The sequence below is a fragment of the Pleurodeles waltl genome, chromosome 12 (genome assembly GCF_031143425.1).
Source record: "Pleurodeles waltl isolate 20211129_DDA chromosome 12, aPleWal1.hap1.20221129, whole genome shotgun sequence".
Lineage (NCBI taxonomy): Eukaryota > Metazoa > Chordata > Amphibia > Caudata > Salamandridae > Pleurodeles > Pleurodeles waltl.
The window spans coordinates 539,774,079-539,794,588 of NC_090451.1; the positions used below are offsets into that span (position 1 = coordinate 539,774,079).

Sequence of the window (20,510 nt, forward strand, 5' to 3'; positions counted from 1 at the left end):
ACACATGCCATCGAACATATACACACACACAGACACACCCTACTCCTCTTACCTGTCCAAATCCAGGACACCAACAGCCTGTCTATCTGGCGGAACAGTATCAGCGGGAGGTCACAGAAAGAGTTCTGCACAACATATAAGCATCGAGGGAGGAGTACCATTTTACTAAGGGCGACCTGACCCATAACTGACAATGGGAGTGTAGTCCAAAATTGGACAGAGGAGCGCAGTCCATCCATCACTCTGCCCTTGTTCAAGCTGTACTGTAGCCGAAGGGAGTGAGTCACCCGTATGCCTAGGTATTGAAATGCCTCTGTCTCCCACATCAGACCCACCTGCGGGAGCTGTGTCACCTCCAAATCAACCAGGGATGCCATTGGGTAGAGCACAGTCTTGCGTCTGTTAATACATAGGCCCGAAACCGCTTCAAAATCATCCATAAAGCTCAACAGGAGAAGGACCAAGCACTCTGGATCCACTACATACACCAAAGCATCATCTGCATACAACGAAATAGTATGCACCCTGGTCCCCACCGTTGTACCCCCAGAGTTGTAACACCAAAGGCTCCATCGCTAACGCAAACAGGAGCTGGGACAGCGGGCAACCCTGCCTTGTACCTCACTCTGTAAGTAGGGGGTCAGACACCATCATTCCAGTGCGCACCCTCGCTCACAGTGCCTCGTACAACAGACGACCCATGACAGGAAGCTCGGCCCAATCCTCATTTGGCGCATCAGCTCCCATAAGTACTCCCATGACAAAGTATTGAATGCCTTTTCGATGTCCAAGGCCACCAGTGCAGCTCGCAACTCAAAGCCTATAGTTTCCTGCAACTTGTGGCAAAGTCTGTGCAAATTCATATGTGTCCCCCTCCCTGGCACGAATCTGCGTTGGTCTTCATGCACCAAGTGCATAATCACTTGTCATAATCACAGCCAGTACTTTAGCAAGCAATTTCACAGCAATATTTAACATTGACAATGGTCGGTAGGAACTGGGGTCAGTCGGATCCCTCCCCTGTTTTGGTATCATAACTATCGACACCTCTCTCGTATGTACAGGCAATGCCCCCTCCTAAGCGCCTCGCAAGCATCTCTAATAGGCTAGGAAGAAGTGTGGCTGAGTATAACTGAAAGAATTCAACCGGAAGCCAGTCGGGGCACGGCGCTTGGCATAACCTGCAGTGCATCCTGCAACTCCTCCAATTGTATGTCTCCCTCCAGTTCCCCTGCCTGTGCCTCCATCAGCCCGGGAAGCTGGAGGCCCGCCAAGAACCCATCTATCAAGGTGCCATCCACAAACAGTGGCGAGGTATATACACCCCTCAAGTGGTCGCTCAATAGGGTTAACCCGTTGCTGTCCTATTATCATTTTTCCAGCTGGCCCCACGAAGGGATAAAATCACTGGTGGTGGCCTCTCACGCTTTAGTAACCAAGCTAACATGGACCTCAACTGGTCACTCGCCTGATGTAACCGCCGTCTATAATCCCTGCGCACCAGATTGTACAATCAGTTCCACGCGGCCTCTATCCATCGGTGCACCTCCAGAAGCCCCAATGCATACACAGCACCATCTCCTACTTGACCCTGCAGTAGCTCCAGGGCCCACTCTTGCTGTGTGAGCTCCTCTTCCAGCTTCCTCTGTATACCACACACATTTGCTATGCTCACCCCCCTCACAACCACCTTTAAGGCCTCCTATTTCGCTCTGCAGGTCCGGGCCGTGTTCCAGTTCTCCCTGATGTAGCCCTGTAGCGCAGTCAACACATCTACCCTATAGTCGGGGTCTCCGAGTGTCACGGGGCGCAGACGCCACAGTGGTCTCACACTCCAGCACCAATGGGTGTGATCTGACAGAAATCAGCACCTGATATGCTGCCCGCTGCACAGTCAGTGAGCAATCATTAGTTAGCATAATACGGTCCAGCCTACTAAATGCTTTATGAGCTGGTGTATAACATGAATACGCTTTGGAGATAGGGTGAAGTTCCCTCCCAATGTCAACCAAGTGGAGCCTCATCATGATTTCCTGGAGTCTAGTAGTCATGCGGGGTTTAGTGCCCCGTTGCGGCGCACATCTATCCAATGTGCCATCTAGCACGCAATTAAAATCACCGGCCCAAAGAATAGGCATCCCAACATAGGGCAGCAATTCTTGTTCCAGGGCCCTGAAAAACTCAATACCATCTGTATTCGAGGCATATACATTTAATATACAATATTCACGCCCATCAAGGTTCGCATGCAGGAGTACATTTCTGCCCGCCACACATCTGCCACCTGGCCCCTCAGCCGGAGCTACCCATATCAAAATCCCCCTTGCATAAGATGAATACTTTGAGGAGTATAGCTGTCCCCTCCACTTTCTCTGTAGTTGTTGCGACTGGGTTCATCAAATTTTTCTCCTTTAGGAGAGCAAAGTGTACACCAACTCGCCTAAGGTATGAGTGGACTCGGTGCTGTTTTACAAATGAATTCAGACCCAGCACATTACATGTAACAATGCGTACTAAATCACTCATGGGGATCTATTTTCCCACCCCACCCGACCGACCGACCGACCGACCAACCAACTGGCCTGTGTGTACCTCGCACAATATATCATCTTTCAGAGTGTTAGTGCAACTGATTCACCACTGCTGTGACAAGAAACTCCAATGCAACAAAGAACAATCCTCTTTAACACCCATCCCTCCCAGGGTAAAAACCTCTAAACAACTTGTGTCTCCCCACTCCATGTGTGTATCCTGCCCTTCCCTGCTGCCTACACCTCAGCAGCAAGCAACGCGAGAGAAACTCCCAACATACTGCAAGGAAGCGCAAGGTGTCATTGGATAGCATGTATCAAGTCTAGAAGAAGCAAAAGAAAAACAAGCAAAAAAGAAACAAGGAAGCTAGTCAAGGAGTATTCCTCTTTGTAGTGCTAGCCCCCTCTTGTTATTGCCACCCTGTGCCCCTCATGCACTCCAAACGAGAGAGGAGCCAGGGGGGAAAAAAGGAGTGGGGGTGAATACCGTAATTTCCTCCACACACGGGGGCAGGGGGAAATCAGGGTGGGGGAGGACCAGACCAACACCACATCAACAGATCAGCATGTTCACTTTGTTTTTTTCATATTCATCTCCTCGTTCCTGTTTTTTATCTTCTTGTGTTGTCTATTATGATCAACAGTCTCACAGGTGCTTTGACGCACACGCCAGTGTCCCAACTCCACATGTATGCATCCCCTTCAGGTGCAGCCCTTGTCCAAATCTAAGGCTGAGCCCTCTTTTCCCTGCAGAGACCACATGCGCGAGGATGCCGCAGAGGTGACTGTCTTCATCAGCATCCTAGCCTCCTCCCTCTCCTGCTGCCGCTGCTCCAAACTCAAGGAACCGTCTGGGCGCACTATCACTCTGTCATCAGCCCTGCTGCAGCGTCTACTTTTCCTTTGTGTGGTGGCAATAGTCACCGACCCTCCTTACATCGCCTCAGCTCCTTCCGCCAGTAGGGGTCATCAAGGCCACCCAATCCCTCTACGATCCAGCCAGCCCCATGCCACCTCCTGCGTTTGGAAAAAATGAGCGGCCAGGATGTAGAACTTTCAGCATAGCAGGAAATAGCAACATGTAGATGTAGCCCACGGAATGATTGTCGCTGGAGCTGAACATGTCTCGTATAGTCAGGAAAGAATTGTATGGTATGATTCACAAAGGTGGGGCCTCTGTGTTTACGCACATCCTGCAAGATAGCGTTCTGATCTTTATAACTGAGTATCTGGGGGGTTGGGGGGATGGCTGAGAGGCTAAGGTCCTGTGCGCCCGCTCTACTACAGTCTTCCAAAAACGCTTCTGGGGTGGCCCCATCCGCATCCTCCGGGAAGCCCACTACCTTCAGGTTGCATCTTTGGGGCTGTCTATCCGCGTCCTCCACTCATCTCCAACTTTTGCATCTTGGCCTCTAGGGTAGCCACACAATCCTTCAAGTCATCTAGCTCTGTTCGTATGATGCTCACCTGTTTCTCCGTGGCCACAGACCTCTCGGCCACAGTGCGCTGATCTGTGCTCAACAAGTTGATGTCTATTGCAATCGCTGCAATCTGTGTCGGTATGGCTTGCACAGATGACTATGTCCACCAGGATCTGGGCCCCAGAAGGATCCTCACTTCTCCTGGCAGACCACCAATAGTGCACTGTGACCCTTCTCCTGCCTCCTGCCCCATGAATTGGTCCATCTTGGTTTGCTGCGCACACTCTGCCACTCTCCCCTCCCGTCTCCTGCTGGAGTTGCAGGTACAACTCCTATTATCGCTCCTCTCTCCTCGTGGGGGGGGGGGGGTGTCACACTTCAGCACCCCCTGCCACTGCAGATGTTCTTGCCATTGTGGGGCCCAGGACGGCATGATCTTGCAGGAATATGAAGAAGGGGGCCGGAGCACTGGTTAAGTGCTACCGGTCGGCCATCTTGTTGGTTACGCCCCCAATTCTTTTGTAGATTAAATAAAGATGTCATACTTTGGTCCCGTAAGAGAAGGGGCATCACAAGCTGACTTTCACACAAGCCGGGTGAATACAAAAACTTCTTCCGAATTAAGACCTTAATTGTAAAGGATATTATGTTCAGGTGGTATAAGCAAGCCACTAGTATTTTAGAGCTCCAGTCTAGCATCTATATGATAAAGTGGGATAGGATTATTAGTGTCCAAATCCTCCTCCTCTGTGCACTGAATCTGAGCCAAAGCATTTTTGATACATGCAAACCTCTGGGCTCTGTGAAGAGATGCATTAAGGAGCTAGTGTTTGAATGAGAATTCGACCTTCTCTATAGCACCCAAGTGATGTTTTCGGAGTTTGAGGGCTGAGGATGCATAAAGTTGTTCTGAAAGTTGTGCCACAGACAACATCAGAAGTGGTGCCAAGGAAAATCGAAATGGTGCCTTGGAAGGTGACAGCTTCTGTGAAAGCAGGCAACAGGCTGGCAATAATGAAGGAGCAGAATAAGGTGGTGTTGCAACAGAGCCGCAGGAATTATCCAGATGGCAGACCCTGCCCAACATCTGTTTAATCTGCAGTATTGTCTTTTGTATCCCGTGCATTAAAGAGCCTCACACTGTCGCAAAATTGCTTGAAAGCGATGCAACAAGTTGTTCATGTACCTGCCTGAGAGGGCGGGCATGCTGTGTACTTCAAAAGGGAAACCCAGGAATTCTGTGCTTGACACCATAGGAGAATGAAAGAAGTGACTTAACCCATTTATCCATCTTCAGCCAATCTTGGGAATTGCAAAGTGATCATTCTGGATGTCTTATTAGGTAAGGCCGTTAAGGCCTTCATTTGTAAGGGAATTTCAAGCGGACATTCAAGGTACCCTAAAAAAGCTTTTCTCTTTTCATGTCCTTTATTAACACTACAATTGGCTATATGCAGTACAGATGCAACCATCTGTACTGAAGCAACCATGTTGATATGCAGTTGCAGCACAGGCAACAGATGGGTCACTGCAAAGTTCACGGGATACATGTGCAACTGACTCCAGAAGGATGCTACAGAAAGTATTTTTTCCACTCAAAACATACCAGAAATAGGGATCTCTGGGAGGAAATTATGCAACTGCCTGATGTTAGAACAAACCAATACCACGAGCTGACCTGTTCCTGCACTACCTTCAAACCTTCTGGAAATAGACTAACAAAGTAATAAAAGGGCCACTCCCCCTCCCATCTCCCCAAGCAGGAGTAAAACTGGTGTAAAATTTCTAATGGCTTAATAGAAATAAAACTGTCACATTTCCAAATCATGAAAATGTCCACAACATTGAAAAATGTAAATTTTCCAGAAAAGATGCAAGTAAACATCAAAAGGCTAGCAGTGGGTTTGTAATAAGGAACAAAGTTTTAGGCTCATCAGTACAATATACAATATTTATCACAGAATTTCATGTGTTGATGTATCGAAGAAACTGTAGTTAAAAGGTTTTTACGTGAGAAAGCAGCTACACCCCTCAATGACACAGTTGACATACTTGCTAAAAATCACGCACTTACCCATGCTGGACTCATCTGTCTGTAGAATTTCTTCGTGTTTGTATGTGCCATTCATTATTCTGGTGGAAGTGTTTTCCAAGATGCCATTGGGGTAATGCTCGGCCTCCATCTCCATCTCACTGTCACTGTAAAATACATACAGAAGAGAATTTAACAAGTAGAGAAAAATATTTTGAGTTAGTAACTTCGCATGGTCCACTCAGGATGAAAACAAAGCAGTGTTGAGAGGATGTTTTCACTGGTTGAAAACACAATGTACTTGCCAAGGAAATAAAAAAATAAAAAACCTTACCCTTGTGCTGAAAGCCACAAACTAACTGCTCACTATACATAGGTTCAACTATCATTAGCATTCTACTCCCCTACACATCCCTACATACTCAGTACTGCAGAGATATCTTAACAGAAATATAAGTTTCATCAACCCCTGCTCCACTGTGGTGGAACAAAAAGGCTGAAAGAATATGACACGGATAACTATTAAGGAAATTTGCATAAAAGTTTGCATCAGGGAGAGAGATCAGAGTCTGTCAGCTCTGAATTATACGGGCACAATACAAACTACACACAGCATTAAAAGGCTGAAATTTTCCTCCTATATATTGCTCTCCACCTGCCTGGGAATATAATTCCAGAAATGACTTGTCTTCCCCTCTTTAGAGTCCAAGAGCTATGGTGCCCTGAGGAGCACCATTATCCTATTCCACTTATCAATAGAATAGAGAGCATCACTACTGGTCTTCAAATACTGTAGTGTGCTTTTTGGTCTAAACTGTTTTCTAATGGAGGCATCCTGCACATAGCGGAAGGCTCAGAGTATGGAGAAGAACTGGACCCGCCAATCAAAAAAGGTTCATATTGAGTCCTTCAAGTTAAGGGTATAAAATGTCCAACTGGATTTATTTCTATTTAGTAATAGAAGCAGTATGCATGGCTGCTAGAATAGGGGTTTCATGAAACAATAAAGGAGACCGACGCTGGAGATTCCCTGCAACAGACTTTGAAGCACATTTTTCTCAAACAATGCACTTTGAATAGTTGTACATGCATTTAGTACAGATAATCAAGCAGTGAACTGGCTCTGGGAAAAGGACTTCAGAAAAAAAGGAAGAGTAAAACACCCAAAAAAAACACAGAATCCAGAGTCCCCATCTTAGCAAAATGTGTCAAGAGAGCATAGACCAACATATGTGCAGCAATTTTGTAAAGTTCATTGAGTGGGACTTCAGGTTCAGTCCAAAAAAACGTAAGTTAGCAACTAAACTTACTTACTTTACTTTTTATGTTAAAATTATCTCAAAATGGCACAGAAAGTTGGTATTCAGATGACATTCAAGAGTTCTTTCAAACTATGCTAAGGGTTTGCGCAACATTTGATAAAATATAGTGGGAGAGTAAAATAGAGAAAAATACTGCATAATATGAAAACAAAAATTGGCAGGTTCCTACAATCTTGTCTTTACTTCATACGGTTGGGAGGTTGCTTAGTTCAGGCAGCAATTATGGGTGAGGACCCATGGCTATTATGTGAGCTCAGATTTAGATTCCACCCAGAGCAAATCATTAAATATATTTAAGAATTCCAGGAAAAATACAGAATATGATGGCTAATTTGAAATCAGGGTTTGTCTCTTTCAGAACATCCTAGAAGTCAAACACTTGTCAGGCACATGAGGTACAAAGACAGACCTAACTCCTTTAGGAAAATCTGTAACATTTAGAATCTGTTCCAAAAAACTAACTTAAACTAGCTCAAAATTTGTTCTGGAAATTAACACTCAGCAAATGATATTGAGATCCTCTCTCACACTTGTACAATTCTAGTGACGGTAATGGAGATATTAAGGCCTTACAAACTGATGAGAATTTATACAGTTTAAGTGCCAATGATAACTTCAGATGACCTCAACTCCGGTCCAGAGACACCGAACCAGCAAGATGGAGAATATTTCACTTAATATCCACTTGAAATTGTCAGTCGTCACTTGACGGTACACCAAATGTAGCCAACATAGCAATGCAAAGTATTAGTGTTTTTTGAACTGGGATGACAAGTTTAATTTGTTCTCTTGAAGCCAGTTGAAAGAATATCAAAATACACAGCCATATGCCAGCTGTCATGTGTCACAAGCAGGAAGCAGGATGCCATGAGGCCCAGCAGCCTCAGAGTCATTTTGACCGAAATCCAGGGTAGAGGCCAAAACATCAGTTTCATAGCCTGATTTAGGAAAGTGCCCGTTTTGGACATGGTCACCCCCATTTTTTGCTCACTGGTACTGAGGCTTTTCGACTAAGGTGTACTGGGTCCCTGGTAAACAGGTCCCCTCAGTGCCAGAGCTCTTTCCCTAAACGTGGGAAACAATATATTATATTATATTTATATATATATATATATATATATATATATATGGAAAATGTCACTTATCCAGTGTACATCTGTTCGTGACATGTTCCGCTGCAGATTCACATGCTATGCATAGGTCCTGCCATCTAGTGTTGGGCTAGGAGTGTTAGAAGTTGTTTTTCTTTGAAGAAGTGTTTGAGTCACAGGAACGAGTGACTACTCCTCTTCGGCTCCATTGTTCATGGGCATCGACTCCATCTTAGATTTTTTTCCCCGCAGAGGGTAAGGTAGAAGTGATAGAGTATAAAGAAAAGAGATGTCCATGCTAATGGAATAGAAATATATATACATATGTACAAATGTTTGTTTTAACTTAAACGGCTACAGGCTACCGGGGAAGTGGGTGGGCGCATGTGAATCTGCAGCGGAACATGCCACGAACAGATGTACACTGGGTAAGTGACATTTTCCATTCAATGGCATGTGAAGCTGCAGATAGCATGCTATGCATAGACTACAAAGCAGTTTCCTCCCATAAGCGGTGGTCAGCCTGTAGGAGTTGAAGTTGTTTGAAACAGTGTTCTTAGTACAGCCTGTCCTACTGTTGCTTGTTGTGCTGCTAATACATCTACACGGTAATGCTTGGTAAATGTATGGGGTGTTGACCAAGTGGCTGCTTTACAGATTTCTGACATTGGTATATTTCCTAGAAAGGCCATTGTTGCTCCTTTTTTCCTGGTGGAATGTGCTTTTGGTGTTACTAATAGCTGCCTTTTGGCTTTTAGGTAACACGTTTGGATGCATTTTACTATCCATCTAGCTAGTCCTTGTTTTGAGATTAGATTTCCAGTATGTGTTTTTTGGAATGCCACAAATAACTGTTTAGTTTTCCTAAATGATTTTGTTCTGTCAATGTAATACATTATAGCTCTTTCAATGTCTAATGTATGGAGCGCTCTTTCTGCTACTGAGTCTGGCTGTGGGAAGAAGGTTGGAAGTTCCACTGTTTGTTTGATATGAAATGGTGAGATCACCTTAGGTAGGAATTTTGGGTTTGTACGAGGTACTACTTTATGTTTGTGTACTTGTATGAAGGTTTGTTCAATAGTGAATGCTTGTATTTCACTAACTCTTCGTAATGAAGTGATTGCAATGAGGAATGCTACTTTCCACGTTAGGTATTGAATCTGACACGAATGCATGGGTTCAAATGGTGGACCCATGAGTCGTGTGAGTACAATATTGAGATTCCATGAAGGCACTGGAGGTGTTCATGGTGGTATGATACGTTTTAGCCCTTCCATGAAGGCTTTGATAACAGGGACTCTAAATAGAGACGTGTGTTGTATATTTTGCACATACGCTGAAATAGCAGTGAGATGTATTTTGATGGATGAAAAAGCCAAATTTGTCTTTTGCAGATGAAGTAAGTAACCTACAGTGTCTTGTAGCGATGCCGAAAGAGGGGTAATTTGCTTGGATTGACAGTAAAACACAACCTTTTCCATTTGTTTGCACTGCACTGCCAGGTATTGGGTTTTCTTGCTTGTTTAATTACTTCCATACATTCTGTTGGAAGATGTAGATATCCAAACCCTAAGACTTCAGAAGCCAAATCGCTAGATTGAGTATTGCTGGATTTGGATGCCTGATCAGTTGTATGTTTTGTGTTAACAGATCTGGTCTGTTTGGCAGTTTGATGTGTGGTACTACTGACAAGTCTAACAATGTTGTGAACCATGGTTGACGTGCCCACGTTGGTGCAATAAGTATGAGTTTGAGTTTGTTTTGACGCAGTTTGTTGACCAGAAATGGAATGAGCGGGAAAGGGGGAAAAGCGTAAGCAAATATCCCTGACCAGTTGGTCCATAGAGCATTGCCCTTGGATAGAGGGTGTGGGAACTTGGATGTGAAGTTTTGGCATTTTGCGTTTTCGCTGGTGGCGAATAGATCTACGTCTGGTGTTCCCCAGTGATGAAAGTATGTTTGAAGTACTTGGGGGTGAATTTCCCACTCGTGTGTTTGTTGATGATCTCGGCTGAGAACATCTGCTAATTGATTGTGTATCCCTGGAATGTATTGTGCTACAGGGTGAATGTTGTTGTGTATTGCCCAACATCAAATCTTCCGTACTAGAAGGCACAGTTGCGATGAGTGGGTCCCTCCTTGTTTGTTTAGGTAGTACATTGTAGTCATGTTGTCTGTTTTGATGAGAATGTGTTTGTGAACGAAAAGAGGTTGAAAGGCTTTGAGTGCTAGAAATACGGCTAGCAATTCTAAGTGATTTATGTGAAGTTGTTTGTGTTTGTTGTCCCATTGTCCCTGAATGTTGTGATTGTTGAGGTGTGCTCCCCATCCAATCATTGATGCATCTGTTCTAAGTGTGGTTTGAGGCACAGGGTCTTGAATTTGTGGAATTCCACCACTGAAGCGAGATGTGTGTTTGGCGGTCTATCAACACTAGATCTTGAAGTTGACCAGGTGCCTGTGACCATTGTTTTGCAAGGCACTATTGTAAGGGCCACATGTTTAGTCTTGCATTTGGGACAATGGTGAAGCATAATGCCATCATGCCCAACAGTTTCATGACAAACGTGACTGTGTACTGTCAGTTTGAATGAATTTGTGGTAATATATTGTGGAATGATTGTATCCTTTGTGGACCTGGGCGTGCAAGTGCTCTTTGCGTATTTAATGTGGCTCCTAAATACTGTTGAACTTTTTGGTAGTTTGAGAACCCTAGAGTGTCTAGGGTTTGTATTACATAATGTGTATGGTGTTGACACTGTGTCTGGCTGTTGGATTTTATTAGCCAGTGGTCGAGATACGGGAAGACATGGATGTGTTGCCTTCTTAGGTAGGCTGCGACTACGGCAAGGCATTTTGTAAATACTCTGGGAGCTGTTGTTATCCTGAAGGGTAACACTTTGAACTGGTAATGTTTTCCTTGTATTACAAACCTGAGATATTTCCTGTGCGCTGGATGGATGGGTATGTGAAAGTACGCATGATCAGTGTCCAATTGTCCTTGAAAGGCTAGCTTCCTCTTTGTTTTTAGAGGAGGTGCAGATAGGATCTTGCCAGTGTCTTTATGAATCTGAATTCTGGCCTGCCTTTCATCAAATTCCTCCATTTGCGTGTTCCTCAGAAAGTCTATGGCTTTCTTTAAGTTGTTTGGAAAGTCCATGCTCCTCTGTGTATATGGGTCTTTTCGGCTGGGAGACGGTTTCCTCAGGATCGAAATGCCTGGAGTAGATGTTACCCTCGGCTCCGACAGGGATTTTCGAGGCTTCGACTCAATGGGTCACGGTTTGCCTATTTCAGAGCCTGTGCTTCGGCTCGAGTCCGAAGGCTTCGGCGGCGTGGCTTTTCTCGGTGCCGAAGTTGTTGCTTGGTCACCGGAAGTCTTTTTACAGGTGGAGCCATGGCCTTCCGGCAGTGGCATTCCCGAGGCCTTGTGCTTGGGCTTGGATTGGACAGGGGCAGGCGTACTCACGTGTGCCGTGACCAGTCTGTCCTCCTCGGACTCTTGCTTGGAGTCGGACCCCCGGATGGAGACTGCGGTGTGCATAATCTCCTCTTCCTCCACGTCAAGACGTTCGGTGCTTCTCGACACCATTGCCAACCTTTGCACTCTGTCTCGTAGAGTCTTCTTCGAGCGGAAGGATCTGCAGGCCTCGCAAGTATCCTCTCGATGGTCTGGAGATAGAAAAGGTTACAGACAAGATATTGGTCCATATATGGGAACTTCACATGGTACCGAGGGCAGAGGCGAAACGGGGTCCGGTCCATGAGGCTCCTGCGAGACTTTGGTCGGCCCGATCAGGCCAGAGTTGGGCACGGGTGCCCCGAAGGGCGAGTAAAGAAGTTGGATCCACCGGTACCGAAGTGTCGATGATAGATGGTAAGCGATTGAAACAATACCGATGAATTAGAGAGTTTGTAGTACTTTTCCGACTTGAACTACTGGAGCGAAAGAAACACATCCGAACCCGATGGCAGAAAGAAAACAATCTAAGATGGAGTCGATGCCCATGCGCAATGGAGCCGAAGAGGAGGAGTCACTCGATCCTGTGACTCGAAAACACTTCTTCGAAGAAAAACAACTTGTAACACTCCAAGCCCAACACTAGATGGCAGGACCTATGCATAGCATGTGTATCTGCAGCTACACATGCCATCGAATGAATATATATATATATATATGTAGGTGAATAAATATGATTGAATTCGTTGTGGCTGTGGAGTGCTGCCTTTTTCCTATATCCACGGAAGAGAAGTGTGTAATATATATATATATATATATATATATATATATATATATATATATATATATATATCAGCCAAAGGTAATCCTGTGTTCCTTCCAGCGCTCGCCTATCGAGGTTGGTGCTCAGTTAATGGGCACAGGAACCCATTTCAAACCACTCCAAAAGCATTATATATAAAGCAAAGTCTGGCACTCTTTACAAAAATGTCTTGGCCTTCATTTATTCCAAAATTCCATTAAGCAGAAACATAGGGCAACGCGTTTCAACCTTTATCGTCTTCTTCCTTGGCCCTTCTTGCAATACATGTCTAACAAAAGGAATGTGGCCCCGCCCATTTGCTATCTATATATACACCCTTATCCATAGACATAGAAGATATACATTCCCTTTTTTTTTTTTTTTAATATACATATGCGTCTATATATATATACATAGAAATTTAATCTTTTACATTTCCTTTTTAAATGTCTGGTTAATCTATTCTTCCCATTTTCAATAACGAGTGTCATAAAAAATAATTCCGCTGATTGGGTGAGCCACTGTTCATAACACAATAAATCATCAAATTAATATTTCAATAAACCTCTCAACAAAGAATAATAAATAACCTAAACTGATATGGTCAGACCCTGCCCTGGTATCTTCATATTAACCGATATGTACAAAAAGTTCTTCATCCTTGTTCAGTCCCCAGGAATGACGACTGTTTAACTGAATGATGTATTCCGACTCCAATCTCCTTAGTTGTTTTTCCTCTGTCTCCTCCTCTCGGAGTGGCAAGGACCCTATCTATACCAAAAAAACTCATTTTCTCAACTTTTCCCTCATGCTCCAGATTACAGTGTCGCGCTACTGGATACGTGGCATCCTTATTCGATATTGCTCTCCAGTGCTCAAGAATACGTTTTTTCAGAGGAAAGATTGTGCTGCCGACATAATGTAAGCCACATGGACACTCTATTACATAAACAGCAAAATCTGAATTGCAATTGATATACTTTTTGATATTCACTCGACTGCCTGTGGGTAACTCATATTGCTTCCGATTTGAACTGTATTTACATGCTTTGCACTTGGCACACTTATAAAAACCTTGATATTTGTCTCAGAAAGTTTCTTTATTTTTCCTTGTGTAACTGTGTACCAAAATATCACTTAGTGAACTACTTCTTTTATAGGTTATCAAAGGAGTACGGCTAATTAGCTGCCCAATTGTTCTGTCAACCTTAATCAGATGCCAATATTTCATGAGAATCTTTTTAACTTCTGAGGAATATGCATTAAAAACTGTCACAAATCTTGGGGTGTTAGTTCCTTCCCTTCTCTTTTTGGGAATCAATAGTTCCGCCCTTTGAACTACTGCTGTCTTTTGGCATGCCTTCTTTACTACGCTGTATGGATAGCCTCTAGATCTAAATCTCTGTGTCATTCTTAATCGTTCTTCCTCAAAACTCTGTGGGGTACTACAGTTTCTCTTCGCTCTTAATAATTCTCCGTAAGGTATACTCCATTTTACATTAGGAGGGTGGTGGCTTGTTGCATGTAAAATGCTGTTACCTGATGTACTCTTCCTGAACAGTTTTGTGTGTAATGTACCTTCTTTTACACAGACCTCTATGTCTAAAAATTCCATCACCTGTTTGTGTACTTTGAATGAGAATTGTAAATTCAGGTCACTATTTGGTAATGAGTTTAGAAAATCATATAATACTGTTTCTGGACCTTCCCATATCATAAATATATCATCGATATATCGTGTCCAAAATATAATATGTTGGAATCTTTTCATCTGCCATTACCCATTGTGTGTCCCACCATCCCATAACCAAACAGGCATAACTGGGAGCAAAGCAACTTCCCATCGCCGTCCCGGTTGTTTGTCTGTACCATTGATCCTCATAAATAAAAAAATTGTTTTCTAAACAAAATTTTAACATGTTCAGAAGTAGTTCAGAATGTTCCAACAATCTGATTGGTTTATCCCTAAAGAAATATCGACACGCCTGAATACCCTTCTCATGTCATCTATATATATATTCCTCTACCCTTGTAAGTCCCTATTAGAGAGACCAGTGGGCCTGGGTACTAAGGGCCTGGGCAGTGGAGGGGGCCTGATGCCAGCCTCGGATTTATTATGACATGCACCCAGAGGGTAACTTAGACCCACCCCGATCCCCCATTAGTCTGAAAGTGTTGGCTGTTGACCATGGTCGAAATACAACTTGGAATGGAAATCACAATGAATGACAAAGTATTTCTGATGCATGTAATTGATGTTGTACCCCCCTGATTCTGCCGCTAATGCTCTCGGTGACCCCCCATTGGTTTACCCCCTCTACAGTGATATAGCATTGACACTCATTTGTACTTGGCCTCTGTTTCTTTTGTTGAGTAACATGTACTGCCTGCCCCTTGACTGTCCTGGTCAAGTATATGAAAAAACTGTAGTTGTTGAAAAATCAATATAATAAAAGTTTTAAAAGACAGTGTTGGCTGACTGGTGTCTAATGGCCTGCCACCACAAACAGGTTTCTGACCCCCTGGAGGTGAGAGCCCGTGCTCTCAGAGGCCAGAAAGGAAACCTGCTCCAGCAGAAGGTGGTCACACTTACTCTAGCAGGATGGCTAGCAAATCTGCATACCAAGGCCAGGGACGTCAAAGGCCCTGCCGCCTTTCATATGCAACCCCGGCTTCCCTAGACCTGGGTGTAGCCACTTCCCTACCCTGAAGCCCACTTGGCACCAGGAAAGGCAGGCAAATGAGTCAGTAGGTGTGCACTACCTTTGGGAGAGCCACACCCCTAAGGTGGGCTCCCCAAAATGGACACTTTAGGACGGGTTCCACCATCTTGTTTTGAGTGGAACTAGGCCTTCTGCGACAGGGATGCAGCCACTTCCCACAGGAAGTGGTCATATAGGGGGTGGCCATTGGCTACTACCCTACACTCCACTAAACGCCCATAAATTTGGTCCCATAACACCAGAAGAACAGAGTTGTCTTACACAAAGAATAAGAGGACACAGAAGAGCAGGAAGAGAAAGAACTGTGAACGACTGGTAACCTTTTTGCGCAAAACGCTGCCTGCCGACCTGCTTCTGTCCCAACAATTGTGACATCACGACTCGTCCTGCAGCTGTGGGGACTCCAGAAGCCATAGAGGTTCACCAGCACGTCGTCCACCTTTCCAAATCTCTCTTGGAGTGTAGGAGCCACTTCACTGCTTCTTACAGGGAGCAATCGCAATATCTGGATCACCACTCTGAATACCGGGTTCACTGACACAGTAACCTTACAGGAAGAGGTCACCATGCTCCAAGAAGTCTATCCCATCTCCCCTCCCAGTGAGAAGACATCAGGATCAACCGGAGTTGAGCTGCTTTAATACCTGGGGTACCGAACTCCTTGCGACAACCAAGGCTTGTTGGAGCCCATCCCAGACTCCAACAGCGCATCCAAAGACCTGCCAGCAAGGGATGCTAGCACTACAGAGGACAGCCTTCTCAGTCATCCAGCTCCCATGATTTCTCTCTCCTTCTGCAGGTTACCCCTAGAACAGTGTGCACCTTGATGCAGGAGCACCACGCCAAAGATCCTCTGCACCCGAGCGCCCTGACCCAGGTCCACTACTTCCAGTGGTGAACTACTGCTCACAAGATGCCCACCGACTGAGACTTCCATTGGGAGCTTCCAGACTTGTCCCCAATCCCCCCCTTACACACTCTTTCTAGGTGTCCCTGCCAACCCCATAGTAGGTGGAGAAGTGTGGCACAATGGTTAGAGCGGCAGACCCTGATGCAGAGATCTGGCCCGGGACCAGGGTTCAATTCCCACCTCGGCGGGTCTTGGGCTCAATTCCCTTGGACCAGATAATTCTCGCCTTGGTGCCTAATCTAATTAATGGGTCCCACTCTGTAACTCTGGGCAATAGCTTGCTTAATCTCCACAACGGCCCTCACAGCGCTTGGATGCCTGGCTTCACCCAGGGGCTGTCCAGCAGTGGACGCCTCACAGGGAAAAGCAGAAGGGGTTCCAGAGCGGTATGCGTTCAGCGCCTTCAGACTCTAACCGGTGAGTAGTGCACTATACAAGTGCGAAGTTTACAGTTTTACAGTTTTTAGCCAAGTGTGTGGTGCACAGGAATTCGATTCGACTTACCACTGCACCAGGACACCCCAGGACAGGTAAAACTTAACCGTTGGACATTTTTGTGACTTACACTTCTAGCACCCTACAGCCCACAGGGGACCTCCGAGAACTGATTGCAAGGACTCTCTATGCAGTAAAAGTATGTTGGACTATTTAGCAGGTAAAAGCACATTTGAGCAAAATTGTTAATTGCAAATCTTCAAAAAAATGCAACAGTACTTATTCTCTTGAAAGTATTCTGGTGTTGAATTATAATATAATGAAAATGTCACTTACCCAGTGTACATCTGTTCGTGGCATCAGTCGCTGAGATTCACATGGTATGCATGAGCTCGCCATCTGGTGTTGGGTCGGAGTGTTACAAGTTGTTTTTCTTCGAAGAAGTGTTTTCGAGTCACGGGACCGAGTGACTCCTCCTTCTGTGCTCATTGCGCATGGGCGTCGACTCCATCTTCGATTGTTTTCCCCGCAGAGGGTGAGGTAGGAGTTGTACTATAGTAATAGTGCCCGCGCAATGAAAAATGTAAGTATGTACCTTTTAAAGGATTAAATAATATATATACAAATGTACAAAATTGAAGGTAACTTCTGAACTGCTACAGGCTTCCGGGGAGGTGGGTGGGTCCATGTGAATCTCAGCGACTGATGCCACGAACAGATGTACACTGGGTAAGTGACATTTTCAGTTCGATGGCATCTGTCGCTGTAGATACACATGGTATGCATAGACTAGTAAGCAGTTAGTTCCCCATAAGCGGTGGTTTAGCCTGTAGGAGTAGAAGTTGTCTGAAATAGAGTTCTTAATACAGCTTGACCTACTGTAGCTTGTTGTGCGGATAGCACATCTATACAGTAGTGTTTGGTGAATGTGTGAGGCGTAGACCAAGTGGCTGCCTTACATATTTCCTGCATTGGGATGTTTCCTAAAAAGGCCATTGAAGCACCTTTTTTCCTTGTTGAATGTGCCCTGGGAGTAATGGGCAGTTGTCTTTTTGCTTTAAGGTAGCAGATTTGGATGCATTTAACTATCCATCTGGCTATACCTTGTTTTGATATTGGGTTACCTGCATGAGGTTTTTGGAATGCAATAAATAGCTGTTTAGTTTTTCTGATGTTTTTTGTTCTGTCAATGTAGTACATTAATGCTCTTTTGACATCTAATGTATGTAGTGCTCTTTCAGCCACAGAATCTGGCTGTGGGGAAAAAAACTGGTAGTTCTACCGTTTGATTTAGATGGAATGGTGAAATAACTTTGGGTAAAAATTTTGGATTAGGTCGTAGGACGACCTTATTTTTATGTATTTGTATAAAAGGCTCTTGTGTTGTGAACGCTTGAATTTCACTTACTCTTCTTAGAGATGTAATGGCGATGAGAAAGGCAACTTTCCAGGTTAGGAATTGTATTCCGCAAGAGTGCATGGGTTCGAAAGGTGGGCCCATGAGTCTTGTTAGAACCACGTTTAGGTTCCATGAAGGAACAGGTGGTGTTCTTGGTGGTATAATTCTTTTAAGCCCTTCTATGAATGCTTTGATAACTGGTATCCTATACAAGGAAGTTGAATATGTAGTTTGCAGGTATGCAGATATTGCTGCAAGGTGTATTTTAATAGAAGAGAAGGCTAGCTTTGCTTTTTGTAAATGGAGCAAGTAATTTACTATATGTTTTGGAGTTGCGTCTAGTGGTTGTATCTGATTATGATGGCAGTACCAAACAAATCTTTTCCACTTACTTGCGTAGCAGTGTCTAGTGGATGGCCTTCTGGCCTGCTTTATGACTTCCATACACTCTTGGCTAAGTTGTAAGTGTCCGAATTCTAGGATTTCAGGAGCCAGATTGCTAGATTCAGCGATGCTGGGTCCGGGTGTCTGATCTGTTGGTTGTGTTGCGTTAACAGATCTGGTTTGTTGGGCAGTTTGATGTGTGGTACTACAGACAGATCTAGCAGTGTTGTGTACCAGGGTTGTCTTGCCCACGTTGGTGCTATTAAAATGAGTTTGAGTTTGTTTTGACTCAATTTGTTTACTAGGTAAGGAAGGAGAGGGAGAGGAGGAAAAGCGTAAGCAAATATTCCTGACCAGTTCATCCATAGGGCATTGCCTTGGGATTGCTTGTGTGGGTATCTGGACGCGAAGTTTTGGCATTTTGCGTTCTCTTTTGTTGCAAATAAGTCTATTTGTGGTGTTCCCCAGAGTGTGAAGTAGGTGTTCAGAATCTGTGGGTGGATTTCCCATTCGTGGACTTGCTGGTGATCTCGAGAGAGATTGTCTGCCAGCTGATTCTGGATCCCCGGAATAAACTGTGCTATTAGACCAATTTGATGGTGGATTGCCCACTTCCATATTTTTTGAGCTAACAAGCTTAACTGCGTTGAATGTGTTCCTCCTTGTTTGTTTAGATAATACATCGTTGTCATGTTGTCTGTTTTGACAAGGATGTATTTGTGGGTTATGATTGGTTGGAAAGCTTTTAGTGCTTGAAAAACTGCTAATAATTCTAGATGATTTATATGCAGTTTTGTTTGATGTATGTTCCATTGTCCTCTTATGTTGTGTTGATTGAGATGTGCTCCCCACCCTGTCATGGAAGCATCTGTTGTTATTACGTACTGTGGCACTGGGTCTTGGAAAGGCCGCCCTATGTTTAAATTTATACTATTCCACCATAGAAGCGAGAGGTAAGTTTGGCGGTCTAGCAACACTGTGCTTGAGACCACTGTGAGGCTAGGCACTGTTGTAAGGGCCTCATGTGCAGTCTTGCGTTTGGGACAATGGCTATGCATGAGGACATCATGCCTAGGAGCTGTAGTATTGTTCTTGCTTGTATTGTTTGGTTTGGAGACATGTGTTGAATGACCCTGTTGAAATTGTGGATCCTTTGTGGAGTTGGCGTTGCTACTCCTTTTGTCGTGTTTATTATGGCTCCTAGATATTGCTGTACTTTGCTTGGCAGAATGTTTGATTTTGCAAAGTTGACGGTGAACCCTAGTTTGTAGAGGGTTTGTATGACTTGATTTGTGTGATTTGAGCATTGTGTGAACGAACTGGTTTTGATTAGCCAGTCGTCTAGATACGGGAACACATGTATTTGCTGCCTTCTGATGTGTGCAGCGACTACTGCTAGGCATTTTGTGAATACTCTTGGAGCGGTTGTTAAATCCAAAGGCAATACTTTGAATTGGTAATGTATTCCTTTGAATACAAACCTTAGATATTTCCTGTGTGATTGATGTATTGGTATATGGAAATATGCGTCCTTGAGGTCTAGGGTTGTCATGTAGTCGTGTTTTTTGAGCAATGGTAACACTTCTTGTAGTGTGACCATGTGAAAGTGGTCTGATTTGATGAATGTGTTTACTACCCTGAGGTCTAGAATTGGTCTCAGTGTTTCGTCTTTTTTTGGTATCAAGAAGTACAGTGAATAAACTCCTGTGTTTATTTGTGTGCTTGGTACTAATTCTATTGCATTTGTTTGCAGTAGTGCTTGAACTTCTATCTCTAGAAGCTGTGAATGGTATTTTGATAAATTTTGTGATTTTGGTGGTATGTCTGGAGGGAATTGCATGAATTCTATGCAATAACCATGTTGGATAATTGCTAGGACCCATGTGTCTGTAGTTATTTTGTCCCATGCTTCGTAATATTGACGTATCCTCCCCCCCACTGGTGTTGTGTGGGAGGGGTGAGTGACGTGTGAGTCACTGCTTGTTGGTAGTGGTTTTGGG

General features: G+C 44.3%; 1 protein-coding gene across 1 annotated transcript in view; it reads right to left on the bottom strand.

Moving 5' to 3' along the window:
- The window catches only part of RANBP10 (RAN binding protein 10), a 557,257-nt gene that overhangs the window by 127,598 nt on the left and 409,149 nt on the right, over positions 1-20,510 (bottom strand). Inside the window, exon 11 of the mRNA XM_069217570.1 lies at positions 6,027-6,151. Coding sequence (XP_069073671.1) covers positions 6,027-6,151 — 125 coding nt within the window. The remainder of the gene's footprint in view (positions 1-6,026; positions 6,152-20,510) is intronic.